This window comes from Amblyraja radiata, chromosome 12 (assembly GCF_010909765.2).
Source record: "Amblyraja radiata isolate CabotCenter1 chromosome 12, sAmbRad1.1.pri, whole genome shotgun sequence".
Classification (NCBI taxonomy): Eukaryota; Metazoa; Chordata; class Chondrichthyes; order Rajiformes; family Rajidae; genus Amblyraja; species Amblyraja radiata.
The window spans coordinates 4,291,322-4,309,376 of NC_045967.1; the positions used below are offsets into that span (position 1 = coordinate 4,291,322).

At 40.8% G+C, this 18,055-nt stretch overlaps 1 protein-coding gene across 1 annotated transcript in view; it reads left to right on the forward strand.

Moving 5' to 3' along the window:
- Positions 1-15,850, forward strand: part of magt1 (magnesium transporter 1) — a 36,545-nt gene extending 20,695 nt beyond the window's left edge. Inside the window, exons 8-10 of the mRNA XM_033030126.1 lie at positions 2,694-2,768; positions 8,856-8,946; positions 14,328-15,850. Of these exons, the coding sequence (XP_032886017.1) occupies positions 2,694-2,768; positions 8,856-8,946; positions 14,328-14,343 (182 nt within the window). The 3' untranslated portion in view covers positions 14,344-15,850. The remainder of the gene's footprint in view (positions 1-2,693; positions 2,769-8,855; positions 8,947-14,327) is intronic.
- The last annotated feature ends 2,205 nt before the right edge of the window (positions 15,851-18,055 follow it).

Consider the following 18,055-nt stretch of genomic DNA (forward strand, 5'->3'; position numbering starts at 1 on the left):
TTTGTTCAATCTCCTCAACCAGAACATAGAACAGTAAAACACAAGAACAGGCCTTTTGGCACCTAATGTCTGTGCTGAACATGATGCCAACTAATCTCCACTTCGTACATATGATCCATATCTATCCATTCCCTGCATGTCCACGTGCCTATCTAAAAACCTTTTAAATCCTGCAAATCGTATCTGCCTCCATCACCACCCATGGCAGCAGGTTCCATGGGTGCTGTGTAAAAACAAAACTTTTCCCCTCTCACTTCAAAGCTATGCTATCTAGTTAATATTTTATTAACTTTAATATTTCCACCCTGGGGATAAATGGTTCTGACTATCCTATCCATGCTTTCATAAATGTTATATACTTCTATCATGTCCCTCCTCAGCCTCTGTGTTCCAGAGAAAGCAATCCAAATTTGTCCAACCTCTCCTTGTAGCTAATACCCTCTAATCCAGACAATATTCCTGTAAAATGGAGAACAAGGTTTACAAATAAAAGACACAAGTGTTGGTTACAAATAAAAGACTCAGCGGTCCAGGCAGCATCTTTGGAGAATATGGATAGGTGACATTTTGGGTCGGAAATCTTTTTCAGGCAAAGTCTGGCGAGTGATAGGTGGATAAAGTTGAGAGGAGTTTTTGATGGGCAGATGATTGGATAAAGGCCAGAGATGAAAAGACAAAAGGTGTGAGATAAGGATAGAAAAGGTGTGAATTGTGAACCCAGAGGAAGGAAGAAAGATGGGAAAGAGAAACTGGTTCGAGTCTACGTGGGGCACAGGTGGATGGGGGGGGGGGGGGCAATTGTAGGTTGATTTTCTAACATTTGAGAGTCAAGAGTGTTTCATTGGCATTGGAATTAGACCGAAATGGAACAATGAAATTCATACTTGCAGCAGCACAGCAGGTTTGTATACTCAGTACTCAATAGATAATATAAACAAACATCGTGTTTGGCGGAACAGTTGCCGTGTCCACTCTTAGTCTTGCCGATGTAAAAGGAGGCCGCATCACAAATACCGGAAGCGGTAGATGAGGTTAGTGGAGGTGCACGTGAACTTCTGTTTCATCTGGAAAGACTGCTGGAGTTGCTAGTTGGATGCGGCAATGAGGTCTGGGGACAGGTAAACCTCTTCTGTGCCCTTACCAAAGCCTCCACATCCTTCCTATAATGGGAAGACCAGAAATGTACACAATAAATGTGGTATAACCAAAGTTTTATAATCTGCAAAATGGTCCGACCAATAAAGGAAAGCATACCAAATGCTACTTTACGATTCTATCTACTTGTGTGGCCACTTTCAGGGAAAATGGACTTGGACCCCAAGATCCCTCTGTGCATCAATGCTATTAAGGGTGTGCTATAAACTATATATTTTCCCCTTACATTTGACCTCCCAACACCTTACACTTGTTCAAGAAGGAACTGTAGATGCTGGAAAATCGAAGGTACACAAAAAAGCTGGAGAAACTCAGCGGGTGCAGCAGCATCTATGGAGCGAAGGAAATAGGCAACGTATAGGGCCGAAACCCTTATTCAGACTGATAGGGGGTGGCGGTGAGAAGGAAGGAAAAAGGAGGAGGAGGAGCCCGAGGGCTGGGGGATGGGAGGAGACAGCCTGAGGGCTAAGGAAGGGGAGGAGACAGCAAGGGCTAACAAAATTGGGAGAATTCAATGTTCAAGCGCGCAGGCTGCAGACTCCCCAAGCGGAATATAAGGTGCTGTTCCTCCAATTTCCGGTGTTGCTCGCTCTGGCCATGGAGGAGACCCAGGACAGAGAGGTCGGATTCGGAGTGGGAGGGGGAGTTGAAGTGCTGAGCCACCGGGAGGTCAGGTAGGTTCTTGCGGACCGAGCGGAGGTGTTTGGCGAAACGATCGCCCCACCTCCGCTTAGTCTCACTGATGTAGATCAGCTGACATCTAGAGCAGCGGAATGCAGTAGATGAGGTTGGAGGAGATACAGGTGAACCTCTGTCGCACCTGGAACGACTGCTTGGGTCCTTGAATGGAATCGAGAGGGGAGGTAAACACCTTACACTTGCTCAGTTTAAACTCAATTTGCCATTTCTCCACCCACGTTTGCAACTAATCTGTATCCCGCTTCGAAAGCCTTGCTCACTTTCTGCAACTCCAATTTTGGTGTTGTCTGCAAAATTAGTATCCAAGCCATCTATGTTTATGTCCAAGGCACTTATACATCACAAACACCAGAGGTCCCAGGTGGAAATGTGAGGAACTTCACTCGTCAAAGTTTCCAACAAGAATAACACCCTTCGACAACAACCCTGCGTTGTCTTTGCGTAAGCCAGTTCTGAATCCAAACGACTAAGTTACCGTGGATCCCATGCTAATCTTTTTGATCACTATTCAACTGTTCCATCTCTCTGCAGTACCAGAACAGATTATGTGATGATCTATTATAAAACAATTATTTTTACTTGGAACTCTTGAGGAAATTAGTCATATCTCTGCCTCCGCACCTTTTTTACGATTGTGACTTTCTCATCATGATAAATGTGGATCTCGTGCATGCAAGTGTTTTGCAATGATCTCAGCATGTCAAGAAGCTGACAGTAATTTAGCTCTTAAAATTTTCAATGTCAGTTTTATTTTTCTAGCTGATAACTTGTCTTTATCAGGAAATGAATCCATATTAAGCATGGAGTTTTAAGGATGTTATACTTAACCAACTATCCAGATGCTGCCATTACATTAGGCATGGTACTTCTTCATGAAGCAGCCACATCTGATATGGATATAGGCAAGCGAAGAAGTAAGTACAAAATCTAGCTGGAGATATCTTTATTGAGGGTAATTGTTATGATTCATCGATCTTTTGTTGGGAATTAATTTCTTACCAATACTTTAAAGCTTTTGTTAGAATTTGAATGAACTAGAGAAATATTTAGTCACTTTCAAGTCAAGTCGTCACTTTTATTACTATAGCACATTTAAAAAAACAACTCTCGTTGACCAAAGTGCTTTACATTGGTGGAGGTACTAACGTTATACAACAGTGGTTCATAGATTAAGTACATACATAAATACATACATATAGCCTTCCCTCAGAGGTCGTCAAGAAAACTTTCATTTAAAATTAATTAATGACATGCAACATATCTGCAATCATCCAGATGTATTGTTGTATTCTTCTCACCATTCTGGAAGATTCCTTTTGGTGTTTGAATGGTTAGTGACTTTTTCATGTCATTTTGCACTATCATTGCCACCACCAGAGTAAGTCATACCCTAGGTTGATCAATACACATGCACAGTAGACTTAAAGATGGTGTGAACCTGCAGAGAATTGCAATACTGCAGGTTTCGTGATACTTTTGCATCAAAGTGTCATCCAGTATCTTGTTAATTTTAGAACAAAATACATGAACTTCTTCAAACGATTCTAAACTCATGTGTGCACTCCATTCCAAGCAGCATTTCATCAGTTGCCGTTACATTCACAGATAATAGTGGTAAAGGCAAGCATTATTTTGAACCTGTAATGGTGGCAGTATGTATATTGTAATTGATTTAAATTTGCTTCAATGCTACATGTTAATATATTTTACGGTGATTTGGCTCGCAAGCGTTGTATTGCTAAAATGATCTGATGATAGGTGTGCCAATAGAAAAAACGAATGCATCTATCTGGATTGGTCACTGTCGGCAGTTTATTATGCAAGCTGGCATTATTGCAGATTGTCAGTTAATATTGCAAAGTGCAGTGCATTCAGAAAGTATTCATACGCCTTCACTTTTCCACATATTGTTACGTTACAGCCTTATTCTAACATGGATTAAATTCATTCGTCGATCTATACACAATACCCCATAATATAAAAGCGAAAACAGATGTTTAGAAATTTTTGAAAAGTCATTAAAAACAAATAGCTGAAATATCACATTTACGTAAGTATTCACACCCTTCACTCAGTACTTTGTTGAGGCACCTTTGGCAGCGATTACAGCCTCAAGTCTTCTTGGGTATGATGCTTGGCACACCTGTATTTGGTTAATTTCTCCCATTCTCTGCAGATCCTCTCAAGCTCTGTCAGGTTGGATGGGGAGCGTCAATGCACAGCTATTTTCAGGTCCCTCCAGATATATTCAATTGGGTTCAGGCTTTGGCTGGGGCACTCAAGGACATTCACAGACTTGTCACGAAGCCACTCCTGTGTTGTCTTAGCTGTGTGCTTTGGGTCGTTGTCCTGTTGGAAGGTGAACCTCTGCCCCAGTCTGAAGTCCTGAACACTCTGGAGCAGGTTTTCATCAAGGATCTCAATGTACTTTGCTCCTTTCATCTTTCCCTCGATCCTGACTAGTCTCCCAGTTCCTGCTGCTGAAAAACATCCCCACAGCATGATGCTGCCACCACCATGCTTCACCGTAGGTATGGTATTGGCCAGGTGATGAGTGGTGCCTGGCTTCCTCCAGACGTGACACTTGGCATTCAGGCCAAAGAGTTCAATCTTGGTTTAATCAGACCAGAGAATCTTGTTTAGGTGCCTTTTGGCAGACTCCAAGCGGGCTGTCATGTGCATTTTACTGAGGAGTGGCTTCCGTCTGGTCACTCTACCATAAAAATCTGATCGGTGGAGTGCTGCAGATATTGTTGTCCTTCTGGAAGTTTCTCCCATCTCCACAGAGCAACTCTGGAGCTCTGTCAGAGTGACCATCGGGTTCTTGGTCACCTCCCTGACCAAGGCCCTTCAAAGGTATCAAAGGTATTTTATTGGTCACATTCACATACACCTAGGTGTAGTGAAGTGAAATGCTTCTTGCCATTTTGCAGCACATAAAGAAGGAATACAGACATAACATTAATAAGAGTTTTAAACATAAAGAACATCCCCCCACAATGGTTCCCATTATGAGGGAAGGCACAAAGTCCAGTCCCCAACCCCAGTTCACCCATAGTCGGGCCTATTGAGGCCTCCACAGTTGCCTCTACGGAGGCACGATGTTCCAGGCCGTTCTCGCCGGGTGATGTTGCTCCGGCGTCGGGAGAGTCCTCTCAGCGGCTTGGGAACCCTGGAACGGCCGCTTCCGTACTGGAGGCCGCGGCTTCCAAAGCCAACAAGGCCGCGCCGGTTGGAGCTACACAACTGGCGATCTCATCTAGAGATCCCAGGCTCCCGATGTAAAGTTCGGCGCTGCCGCCCGCAGCTGGTCGCTCCACAGTCCCGCAGCTCCGCGATGTTTTACTCAGCGATCTTCAGCTCACCGGAGCTCCAGCGCGGCGACCCGGGCAAGGCATCGCCCGCTCCGCTCCGCGATAGCGCTCCAGCGCTGTGCCGCCGCCAAAACCGAGGTTCTGGGCGGTCCCCGACAGGAAACGCCGCTCCAGGCCCGCTGGTAGGCCGCGAGGACGGGTCGAAGCTGCAGCCCGGAGAAAAGCTGCCTCTCCGACCAGGTAGGGACCCTGAAAGGTAGTTTCCCCCTTCCCACCCCCCACATAGAAAATTGTAGACCTCCAAACAAAACACTTAACTAACTAAAATAAAAAGATGAAAAGACAGACAGCTGCTGGCTGGGCAGCCGTGCACAGGACAGCGCCCCCTACCAGCGCCCCCTTTTCCCCCGATTGCTCAGTTTGGCCGGGCGGCCAGCTCCATGAAGAGTCCTGGTGGTTTCAAAGTTCTTCCATTTAAGAATGACGGAGGCCACTGTGCTCTTCGGGACCTGCAATGCTACAGAAATTGTTTTATACCCTTCCCCAGATCTGTGTCTCGACACAATCCTGTCTTGGAGGTCTTCGGACAATTCCTTCGTCTTCATGGCTTGGTTTTTGCTCTGACATGCACTGTCAACTGCGGGACCTTATTTAGACAGGTGTGTGCTTTTCCAATTCATTTACAATCAATTTAATTTACCACTTGTGGACTTCTCTCAAGTTGTAGAAACATCTCAAGGATAATCAATGGAAACAGGATGCACCGTGTTATGGTTCGTTTCACTTCAAACAGACGAAAACGCAATAAAATTTGTAATTAAGTAGTAAAATCTGTATTCTGCTTGGTGGGTGTGGCCTTAAACTCTTACAGTATAGGTTCACTCTATCCCCACACAAAGGTGTAATGTTCAATCAGATATAGTTATACCCCAATAATCAGCGATTCAGCAATATTTTATCTTTCAGAGCATCGTACAGTCTCTGGCCTGTTAACATTGACAGGTCCTTCCGAGGAAACTATTTTTCGAGGCCCCCTCAAAGGCGCCAAAGTCGAGCACATGGCCAGTGGCAGAACTGCAGCCTTGGCAGAGACACCAGCAATGAATAGTTCAATGTATCTACTGCTGGTAGAAATTAACCAAGCCCAGAAATGGGATAGGTCCGATTCCCTGTCATCAGGGTCTTGCCACACCTAACACTTGCCCGATTACTCGCAGACTTTCCCCCTCTCTCTCCACCAGGGAGACAAACTCTGTACTTGCAAAGTCTTTTGATTCAAGTTTGTTTTAAACTGTACCGACTGCTGACTTCAAAATGTTAAAGTTCTTGGGGCAAAAGTGAGCAGCCTTGATTCTTGCGGGTACAATTAAGGTACAGTGCCTCAAAAGCCACCAGCTCAACATCCTGCTTTTTCCCTTTCAGTCTTCTTATTTATCTGCTGTTTCTCTTTCTCTGGTGCTCTGTTGTTTAACTCTCTCACTCCTGGATTCATTACTGCCCTTCCTCGTCTGCCTTAAGCCCTTCCTCATCTTCCTTATCAGTTCTTCCTCCTTCTGGAGGTGCCCTTCCCTGTAGGAGTACTGGAGCCCCTTCCTCTTCACGGGATCTCAGTGTCGTAGCTCCTGCTGTTAATGACTGGTGGCCAGGCATGGGGGAGGTATTCTACACTATTTCCAATTTTGTTTCTCTCCCCGAATTTGTTCCTCATTCCCCCCCCCCTCTCTGTAAACAGGGTCGCCATGCCAGACAAGGGGTTCCCGGGGATATTTTGTTTGGATTTCCATTTTTACATACCAATTGTTTTATATTATGTTGGCCAACCATATTCTCTCTTTTAAATCTATTCATTATGTAATCTTTACATTTTCCTGGATCCAAATAACACATATGCTGTACCGAAACTCCAACATCACTCTTATATGCATAGCACATATGCTGTACCGAAGCTCCCGCATGTACCGATGCTCCCACATGTACCGATGTTCCCACATTAATCTTATCCAGAACCTATCCCATTACTCGGCTCAATATCGGCTGAATACATCAGACAGCCAACTTAGTCTGAACATACTCCAGAGCCTATCCCATTACTCGGCTCAATATCAGCTTAATACCTCAGACAGCCAATTAGTCTGAGTCAGCAATCCCAAAAATTGTCCTACCTTGCGTTGTCTGTTCTGAAAGATCTTGGCGGGGAACCAGACCACTTCGGACAACGGACCACAGTGTTCCCGGGCACTCTCAGGAGTTCAGACTCAAGAGGCCCGATAGTGCACTTAATACTCCCTTCGAGATCCCGGCCAAACTGTAGCCTCTTACTCGGTCTTCAGAGATAGTGTCCAGCAAGACCCTGCTCGCTGCGCCAATATTATGGTTTGTTTCACTTCAAACAGACGAAAACGCAATAAAATTAGTGATCAAGTAGTAAAATCTTTATTTCGCCCGGCGGGTGTGGCCGTAAATTCTTACAATATGTAATATACAGACGATAGGCTGTATCCCCACATAAAGGCGTAATGTTCAATCAGATATATTTATACCCCAATAATCAGCGATTCAGCAATACTTTATCTTTCAGAGCATCGTACAGTCGTTTCTTTGCTTCTAATTCTACAGCTGAATCCATTTTTGTAACTTTTAAATCTTTTAAACTTTCTCACCGAAGCTCAATTTTGAGAGTCACTTCAGTTATTTATTTTTAATTACTTTGCAAAAATTTCTAAACACCTGTTTTCGCTTTTATGTTATGAGGTATTGTGTGTGGTTTGATGATAAGAAAAATATGGCTATAACGTAACAAAATGTGGAAAATTGGAGGGGTCTGTATACTTTCTGAATGCACTGTATATTAGCCCCAATCTTGTATAATAGCCTTGGCCCTGGTCTTCTACTTTTTAAAAAAAAGAACGTAACTTCCTAGATCTAGTTTCACTTGACTAAAGTGAAGTTTCATTTCCTGAGTGAAACCCAAGACTCCTGAACACAGGACCCTTGTAATTCCAGTTAGCTGGTAACACACTGGTAACACAATGCGCCAGTGGACTTCAAATTATTCCATCAGAGCAACATGGCATTTTTGGAGCATTTAGACTGGGAAGGTGCCAATGCAAATCAATGGAAATATTTGTTTTTGTCTGCAGAACAGGAACAAATTTATTTTTTTCAATTTAATTTGTTATTTTAAATTATTGACATTTAAATGTTTATTTTGAGTATCAGCTTTGATTGTAGATCTCAAAGCAGATTCAATTTAAATGATTTGAAAGCCATTCAGCCTTGAAGGAGAGGAACTGGTCATTAATGCTCTGAGCAATCCTGTATTAGGGATTGCTCTTCAGTTGGGACAGTCCTTGCTTTATAAGATTGTCAGGGGCATATTGAAAGACATGGCAAGGTCCAGGTGCTCATGAGGTTTGTCAATGATAGTTTCAGCCCATTATTTTTGTTACAGGACAACTCACTTTGGCTGGCTCTGTTGCTCAATATTTAAAATCCTATTCTCTTTTTATGATTCTGATAAATTACAGTATCTAAAGCTGCAGTGATTTTGTGTATGCATGTGGTGGTGTTATTGTTTATGAGAAAGTGTGTAATATTTCTGTTGAATTAGTTCAGTGGATGGTCTTGTGGGATGAACTAAATGTATTTAACCTGACATTCAAATTTGCTTTGCTCTTTACCCTGCAGTTTTATGTGTGGCTGGACTAGGACTGGTTGTATTTTTCTTCAGTTTGATGTTGTCCATTTTCAGAGCTAAATATCATGGATATCCATACAGGTAAGATGTTGATGTATACGGCTAACATGTTTTAGTGTTACACACTTCTTTCTGCAAAATAGTCATACAATCATAGAACGATACATACACGGAAACGGACCCTTCGGCCCAACTCGTCCATCCCACCAAGTTGCCAAATCCAGCCAACCCCACTTGCCTGGCTCCTATCCCTCCAAACTGTTCCAATCTATGTACTTGTCAGTGTCTTTTAAATTCACAATTATACCTGCATCTACCACTTCCTTTGGTAGCTCGTTCCATCTATTCACCATCCTCTGCGTGAAAAGGTTGCCCCTCGGATCCCTTCCAAATCTTTTTCCCGCTCAACTTATGTCCTCTAATTTTAGACTCCCCTGGGGAAAAAGACTGGCTATTCACCATATTTCCTGCTCTAATGATTTTATGTCACTCTGATCACCCCTCAGTGTTCTACATTCCTGTGGAAAATAGATCAACTCCATCCAGCATTTTCTTATAACTCAAAACCTGCAGCCTCAGTAGCAAATCCTGAATCCATTTTTGCATTCTTTCTAGTCTTGTACAGCTGTAGCATATCATCCAAATTCCTGTACTCAATACCCTGACCAATGAAGGCAAATGTGTGAACCAGCTTCTTCACCACCTTATCTATCTGTGCCGCCACCTTCCTGGTACTATGTACCTGCATCCCCAGATCTCTCTGTCTAGCAACACTCCCAAGGGCCCTACCATTTACAGTCTATCCTGCCCTCGTTTGTCTTACTAAAATGCAACACCTCACATTTATCTGAATGAAAGTCCTTTTGCCCAATTGTTCAAGATCCTGTTGTAACCTTAGATAACCTCCTTCATTGTCTGCAACACTACTGATTCTAGTGTCACCTACAAATTTGCCAAGTCTGCCACCTACATTCACAACCAAATTGGTAATATAAATAGCAAACAACAGTAGAGCCAGCATTGCTCCCTGTGGCATATCACTTGTTAAAAATATCCAGTCTGAAAACAACCCTTTACTGCTATTATAGGTACATAGACAATAGAAGCAGGAGTACGCCATTTGGCCCTTCTAGCCAGCACAGCCAATCAATGTGATCATGGCTGATCATCCACAATCAGTACCCCGTTCCTGCCTTCTCCCCATATCCCTAGTTTCCGCTAGCCCGAAGAGCTCTATGTAACTCTTTTGAATGCATCCAGTGAATCGGTCTCCACTGCCGTCTGAGGCAAAGAATTCCATAAATTCACAACTCTCTGTGTGAAAAAGTTTTTTCTCATCTCAGTTCTAAATGGCCAACCCCTTATTCTTAAACTGCTTGGTTCTGGACTCCCCCAACATCGGGAACATGTTTTCTGCATCCAGCTTGTCCAATCCCTTAATAATTTTATGTGTTTCTATAAGATCCCCTCTCGTCCTTATAAATTCCAGTGAATACAAGCCCAGTTGCTCCATTCTTTCATCATATGACAGTCCCACCATCCCGGGAATTAACCTGGTGAACCCTCAATAGCAAGAATGTCCTTCCTCAGATTTGGAGACCAAAACTGCACACAATACTCCAGATGTGGACTCACCAGGCCCCAGTACAACTACAGGACCTCTTTGCTCCTATACTCAACATGCCATTAGCTTTCTTCACTACCTGCTGTACCTGCATGCTTACTTTCTCGTATCATCTTTCTCCTACCGACAAGCCAATTTTCTATGAATCCATTGGCTTGCTTGACCTGAATCCCATCTGATCTAACCTTGTGATAGTTAATATAGAAAATGTGTACAGCAGTTCTCATCAAACGTCCCTGTCACCCTTTCGAAAACAAACTCTGTCAAACTTGAGACTCTGTTTCCATGCACAAAACCATGATAACTGTCCCTAATCAGTCCTCGCCCTTTTCAAATGCATGTAAATCTTGTCCCTCAGAATCCCCTGTACTAACCTACCTAGCCAAGTCTTCCCCCTGCCCCCACCCCCACTACAATCAGTCCGAAGAAGGGTCCCAATCTGAAACATCACCTATCCATGTTCTCCATACATGCTGTCTGACCCGCTGAGATACTGCAGCACTTTGTGTTTTGCTCAAGATTCCAGCATCTGTAGTTCCACGTGTGTCTCTTTGGTTTCTTCCTTTATCTTATCTGCCAAAGCTACTTCATGCCCCAGTTTTTCCCTTCTGATTTCCCCGTTTAGTGCACTTGTACACCCCCCTAACCTGAGAGCATTCACCTGATCCCTGGTGCCAATACTTGACATATGCCTCCTTTGTTCCTAATTAGAGACTCAATATCTCTTGTCACCCAGGCTTGCCAACTTTGCCTACGCTTGCCAAACATACTCTGAATTCTCTCTTGCTCATGTTTAAATGCCTGTCACTTACGATATGTCCCTTTACCTGTAAACAATCTCCCCCAATCGACTTAAAAGCTCTTGGTTATTGCCATCAAAATAGGTCTTGCTGCAATTTAGAACTTCAACTCATGGCCCAGTCCTATCCTCCATAACTTTTCCAAGTAATAGAATTATGGTCCCAACGTTACCAATGTTCGCACCTTATTCACCAGGAGGAGGTCAGGGTTTGCCCCTTCTCCAGTAGGCCCATCGACATATTGAGAAAAGTCATCTGGACAGATTTAAATTCCATCTTGTCCAAGCCCTTAGCTCTATGGCAGAGCCTGTCGATATTTAGAAAGTTAAAATGCCCCCTGATTGCAAGCCTGCTGTTCATGCAGCAATCTCTAATTTGGACTAACTTATTGGAGGGAGACTATAGTACAATCCCATCAAAGTGATCACCCCGCAGATCCAACTTTCCCAGTTCTAACCATATAGCTTCACTGGACAATCCCCTTAAAATATCTTTCCTAAGTGCCTATGTGATCAAAAACACAACTCTACCGGTATTCGTCCTGTACCATTTGTATCTGAGAACATTGAGCTGCCAGTCATGTTTCACTAATAACCATAATATCCTAGTCTCATGTACCTATCCGTACTCTGAGTTAATCTGCCTTAACTGCCTGGTTTCTTGCATTGAAATAACTGCATTTTAATACATTGATTTTCCCTTGCTCCTTGCTATGCTCCTAACTGTCCTATCTACTGAATTTATCTTTTTTAACTTCCCTATTTGTCTCGACCTTCTCATCTGTCTCACTACTGCTTTTGGTCCCACATCTCTGCCAGACTACGTTAGATTTTCCTGAGTAGCTTACGCAATTTTCCCCATCAGAATATTGGTTCCGTCCATGTGCAACCCTTCATTCTTGTACAGCTCACCTCTACTCCAGAAAATAACCCAATGGTCTAAAAACCTAAATGGCCTCCAGCACCAGCTCCTCATCGGCATGCAGTCATCTGCCTTATCCTTCTACTCTTACTCTTGCTAGCACGTGGCATTGCAAATACTCCAAAGATCACTACCCTTGAGAACCTGTTTACAATCTCTTGCCTTCACTCTGCTGGTTCACATCCCTTTTTGTAAATTCTTGGCACCAATATGTATAACATCCTCCAGCTGCTTGATGTGGTTGGTCAGGAGCTGCAACTAGATACGGCAAAAGGTACAGTTACCAAGTTCAGTGGAAGTTTCACTGATCTCCCACATCATGCAACAACTGTTCTGCCATCCTCACTATAATAAGGCTAAAGATGAAAATTGAAAAGGCCTTTCTTTACCTTGTTTTTCCACTACTCGACCTCCTTACTAAAGCTCCCCGAGACAGAGCCTCTGCACTTAATATTCAATCACAGTATTCTGAACAACAACACGGCACCTTCAAAATGCCTCCTCCACTGGAGCCCCTGTGTTCAATTCTGCGGGCTGTCTATGCCAGAAATAGCTTGTTTTTTAATCCTGTGCCCTCCATCTCTTTATCTTTCTGCAGTCACCTGTGAAACTACCTGGTCCTTAATGGCTGTTTTTTTTAAATCTCCCACATTGTTTCTCTTTACTGCTCTCCATTCACCCTTGAATGAAAAATGTGTTTGTTTGACGTACTCATAATGCAGCATATTAAGTTCAAAGGGGAGGTCCAATTCTAACGTCACTTCAAATGACTTGTTTCCTCTGAAGCATTTTCATTTTGGCAGTTTATTAGTGCAATTAATATTGCAAATGTTATTTAGCAAAGAGATTATTACATTGAGCATGACACAAAAAGCTGGAGTAACTCAGCAGGACAGGCAGCATCGCTGGAGAGAATAGGTGACGTTATGGGTCGACCCAAACATACCCATTCCTTCTCTCCAGTGGTGCTGCCTGTCCCACTGGGTTACTCCAGCTTGTGGTGTCTATCTTCGATTTTAACCAGCATCTGCTGTTTGTTCTTACACATTACATTACATTAGGGGGCGTTTGGAGCTGTTCAATTTTTTTTAATCAAAATTTTTGCTCATCTTCCTCCGTTCACCATTTAGTAGTTCCAAGCTTTCACTATTAACATTTAATAGATTTATGCCTTTTACCCTTTTCTTTGACCATTTGCCATCCCCCTCTTTGTCCTTCTCACCACCAATCACTGTTTTGCAAGTGGGCTAATAAAAATTGATATATTTCGAAGAATAGAATTGTCAATGTCCTTTTTTCCATTTTTTAATCTGAAGCCTGAGCATTAATGCTATTTAATCTACTTCATTATTGGATGATTTGGTTTAGTCCTTGTAAATTTAAATTCATCCCATTCAGGTCTAAATGGTTCTTTGGATAAAAAAGGAACGTGGACCAACCCTGGTTTGAGCTGATTAAACATCAGCACAAGTCAAGTACATGAGAATGACCTGGACCTGAGCTGTGGGCTTTAGATAAATGGAAGTATCTAAATAACTTACCCCAAATTATACCCATTTAATTATTTTTTTTAACTATGTTAATTATATCACACATCCTGATGATTTTTTAAAAGGAGGCTTGTAAATGTTTGAAAGAAAAATGGGCATATCAAGTGTTTTAACCAAAAGGGTAAATATATTCTGGGCAAAGGTTTTTTTCCCCCATAATTTCTTTCCTGGGAGAAATTCGATCGCCTCTTTTAAAAACCCCCCATCAATTTACCAATTATTTGATAAGGTGGCCTTTACTGCTGGGCCAAGCAGTTGCTGTTCTACAGGACATACGAACCAAGGTTTAGGATGAGAATTGAGGGAGCTTTTTAGAAATTATGTTACTAGAGTTATCACATCTGCAGAATGAAGAAACACTGAGCAAATAGAAACTAAAACTTTCTTTTGCTTTTAGAATAGCACATGTTTAAAATATTTTTGTGGCATATGTTTAAAATATTTTTGAATATTTCTTGCTTTAAATTTGTTCTATTTCGCTGCTAATCTGTCTTCCTAGATGATGTTTCTAGACAATCATGGAATTTACTTGAAACCTTTCCATTTTATTATTTTTTGTCTTTTTAGCTTTCTCATAAGTTAATCCAGGAAAAGCTGGAAGAACAGAACAACATCGTACCATGGTGTGAGAAGTGGAAATTAAACATCAAACTGAGAAGCTAGTTGTGTTCCACCTAATGTAATTCCATTTTTGGTCTCTCAGAGGAAGACTTGAACCAAAGAGAGTCCATGTTGGCCAACAAAAAAAAAAAACTTTCTAAACTGGTGTTTACTAAATAAATTATTTTGGTTGTTATTGGGGCAAAATAGAAAATTATCAAAAATTAGGCAGAATCTTTTTAAAAACAAAAACAATTTCTGTCGACTGAAGTGCCTTAAATGGAGTTGTTCCTAGATTCAGGTCTCAAAGGGCTGATTTGCATTTGGTTAAATTTTTACTTGTGAAGTACAATTTTGAAAAATAATCTTTGGTAAGTTGACATAATATTACATTTTATTATGGATATATTATGTTAGCTACTTTGCATACACTGTGAACTTGGCTATTGCTAAATTTACAACAGAGATGACTTGATGTCTATAGTATTTTAATAACCAGGTCAGAGCTTCAATATCTAAAATAATTTTTGCAATCCATTTTGCTTATTTGATCATCTAGATAAAATGTTAAGACGTTGAATGTTGATTCTATGAATAGTTTACAGTGCAAAATATTACTATAACTGAAATAAAAATAAGAAACGAAAATTCAATGCTGGAAATACTCAGCAAATCATCAGTCTAACATGTTGCCTCTTTTTCGCTCTCTATAAATGCTGCCTGGTCTGATTAATTCCAACGGTTTCTGATTTACCGGCATCTGCATTCTTAATTGCTTTTCATGAGAATTACGTGTGGTGCTCCCTCGTGTCTGGATTAATAAACAAAGATATTAGATCATGCAAAAAACAGAGTAAATTATAAGCTTTAACCTCTTTTTAGTTAGTTGTAATTTACATAAATATCAAAACATTCAGTTAGATTTAATTTTCATTCTATATTTCTGAATTCATTTGTCTTTTCTCTGTGATGCATCATGGGAATAAAATTGTTATACCAGTGCAAATAATACAATTCTATTTCATATACAGTCTGAGACAGCTAGAAAATAAAGCTTCCACAAAATTAGATCAGCAGGAAACTCCCATATGCAAAACATTATTGTAATCTCCAGATAAGGAAATATTTGCCACTTCACATATGACTAGAAATATGCATCTTGATGGAATCTAGCAAAGCCACGAGGCTGCACATTGGTAGATTGTTTGCTCGTAGTTGCTAACTCTGGTGCTGCATTTAGCAAACAATAGAAGAGTACAACTGGCCAACTACGGTTTTTTTTTAGTAAAACAAAAGTTACTTCTAATGAAACTTTTCAAAATGTAGTTGTAGTGTGCTTTGTGATTCCAGTCCCCACAATTTATACTTTTCAAGAAAAATCAGCAAATTTATATTGGTATTTCCGATCCAAGTTACGTTGCCACACGTGTAAAAAAACAACCTGTAACCTTTAACTTCAATTCCCAATAAAAACTGTAAAACTTTGGCAATGCTGCTAAGAGAAAATAATTATTTGCCCACATTCGTTGTTCCTTGTTTGTTGATTTCAAATTGGAGTAGTGCCACATCTATAATTTGCCCTGTATTTCTCGGGCTTGAAAAGAAATTCAACAAGGACTTCTACTTCTGTTTGCTACATTTGAATGTTGTTGAACAAGATGAAGGATGGCAGTGATCAGGTAGCACCATGGATAAACGTGCATCAATGCATTCAGGAGACAATTCAGGACTGACATTTATTTTATTAATTAGGAATATATTGACCTAATCATTTTAAGCAGTAATCTAGATAGACAAAAAAAAAGATGAAAAGTCATATTTTTGGAGATGGTGTTAATTTTACTATAATTGTGGGGAATGACAATAAAATAGTATTTTTTAGGCATGTCAGATTAAGCCCCTGGTTATAATACATTAAATGCCTTTGCATGTGGCTTGTCCTGCACTTCTTTAATTACAGTTTGGCTTCTCATTGATAGTTTCAAATATATTTGCTTGAAATTCGTGTTTGAACCTGCACTACAGTATTTTGGTGCTGCTTTAGTAAGCTGCAGCAATGTCAGTATTAGACTTGCTGGAAGTTCTATAGAAAAGACTACTGGATGACATTTAAGTAAATTAATTTTGCAGAATGTAGATGCAACAGGCATAGGCAATGTTTAATTGCCCATCAGGTTTCCCTGAACTGCCTGATAAGCTACTTCAGCCGCACATTGGTCTTTAGTTCAGTAATAACAATGATGCCACTAATAGCCACTTGGATCTTTTCACTTGAGTTGGATGTAGATTTTGTTGTTGATGTGTATTTTAAGAAATTAAACTGGGGACATGATAGAGGTGGTTAAGCTGTCTTCCCTTCCCCTGGTCTAATATGTATTTTGATCATTGTCATGTCATCTGCTTTACCTCATTCTCTAACTATTTAATACCTGCATCACGGACAGAGCCCAATAAATCAAGCAACTACTACTACTACTACTATTTCCAAAATTCCCCTTCCACAACGTTATAATCCAAACCACAGCCTTAATGCTTTATTTAAAAGAAGAATGCATGTAATTACATTTTGGGTTTCATGCCAAACAGATCAAGTAATGGAGCTGTCAAGCAGTGCAAAAAGTCATATAATTTAGTACACAAAAGGTGTCAGTCGTTTATGTCATTACATCCTTGAGGTGGTGAGTCAACATTTACAGGATGTAATGTTACCTGATTTTGGGATAAGTTTCAAGGACCTTGTCTCCATTCAATTGAAGGCATGTGGATGCTGTCTTTAAGAAACCAATATGAATCTTGTGAATTATTAAAATTCTTAGATTTATAAAAAGTCAATATTATGTTATGGTTTACCATGTGAATTTAACAATTCGTGGTTAATTGCTCAATTTTCTTTTGGACTTAAAATAGACATTTGACTTGCAGCAGCTCTAGTCGTGCTGCAGAAACACTTTGAATAATTGATTAAATGTCACTTCCAAACAGTCAGTGAAATTTATATTTGCTTCTATATAGCATTATACCCAATGTCACAGGAATTTTTAATAGTTTACCAAATAATTATTTTAAATGCTTAATTACTACTCTAGCAATATACATTTGCATGCAGCCGTATGCACTTGTCCTTTCCACCAGATCTCAACAGGAATGTTGTTTTTGACAAACCACGTGGGCTTATACATATTCAACTGAATTATTCTCTGGCTTTGCTTTATTATAGTTACACATGTTCAAATTGCTCAAATACCTTAGTGTTCTGCACAAACCTTTCACTAGTACTGCAGAGCAAATATCAATTTATTCAGAGTAATACTTGCAAGTTTGGGGTAGAAGAAGGTTAGAAAAGAGCAGAAAGTCATCATTTTTCCCAAGGGAATCCAAAAACTGAAGCTTTTGGGGATTGTGTTTCAATTTGTTCAAAATGGGATGAGCGCTTTCACAAAATGGGATGAGCACTTTCATCCCTAGGTGATGCATCTGAGAGCATGAACGCAAGTTGGCAGAGATGCACGATATGTATCCATTACCCTAAGAACTCAGTATTTGATGGTGTACTATAATTTTGGTTTGTAACCCTGGAGGTGCAAATTTAATTATTCCTTATATATTTCTTCTGTTATTTGATAAAATTTAAACCAACACAATGAACAACTAGCAACTCTAAAGAGACCACGCTTTAAATGTTATCTAAAACTTCA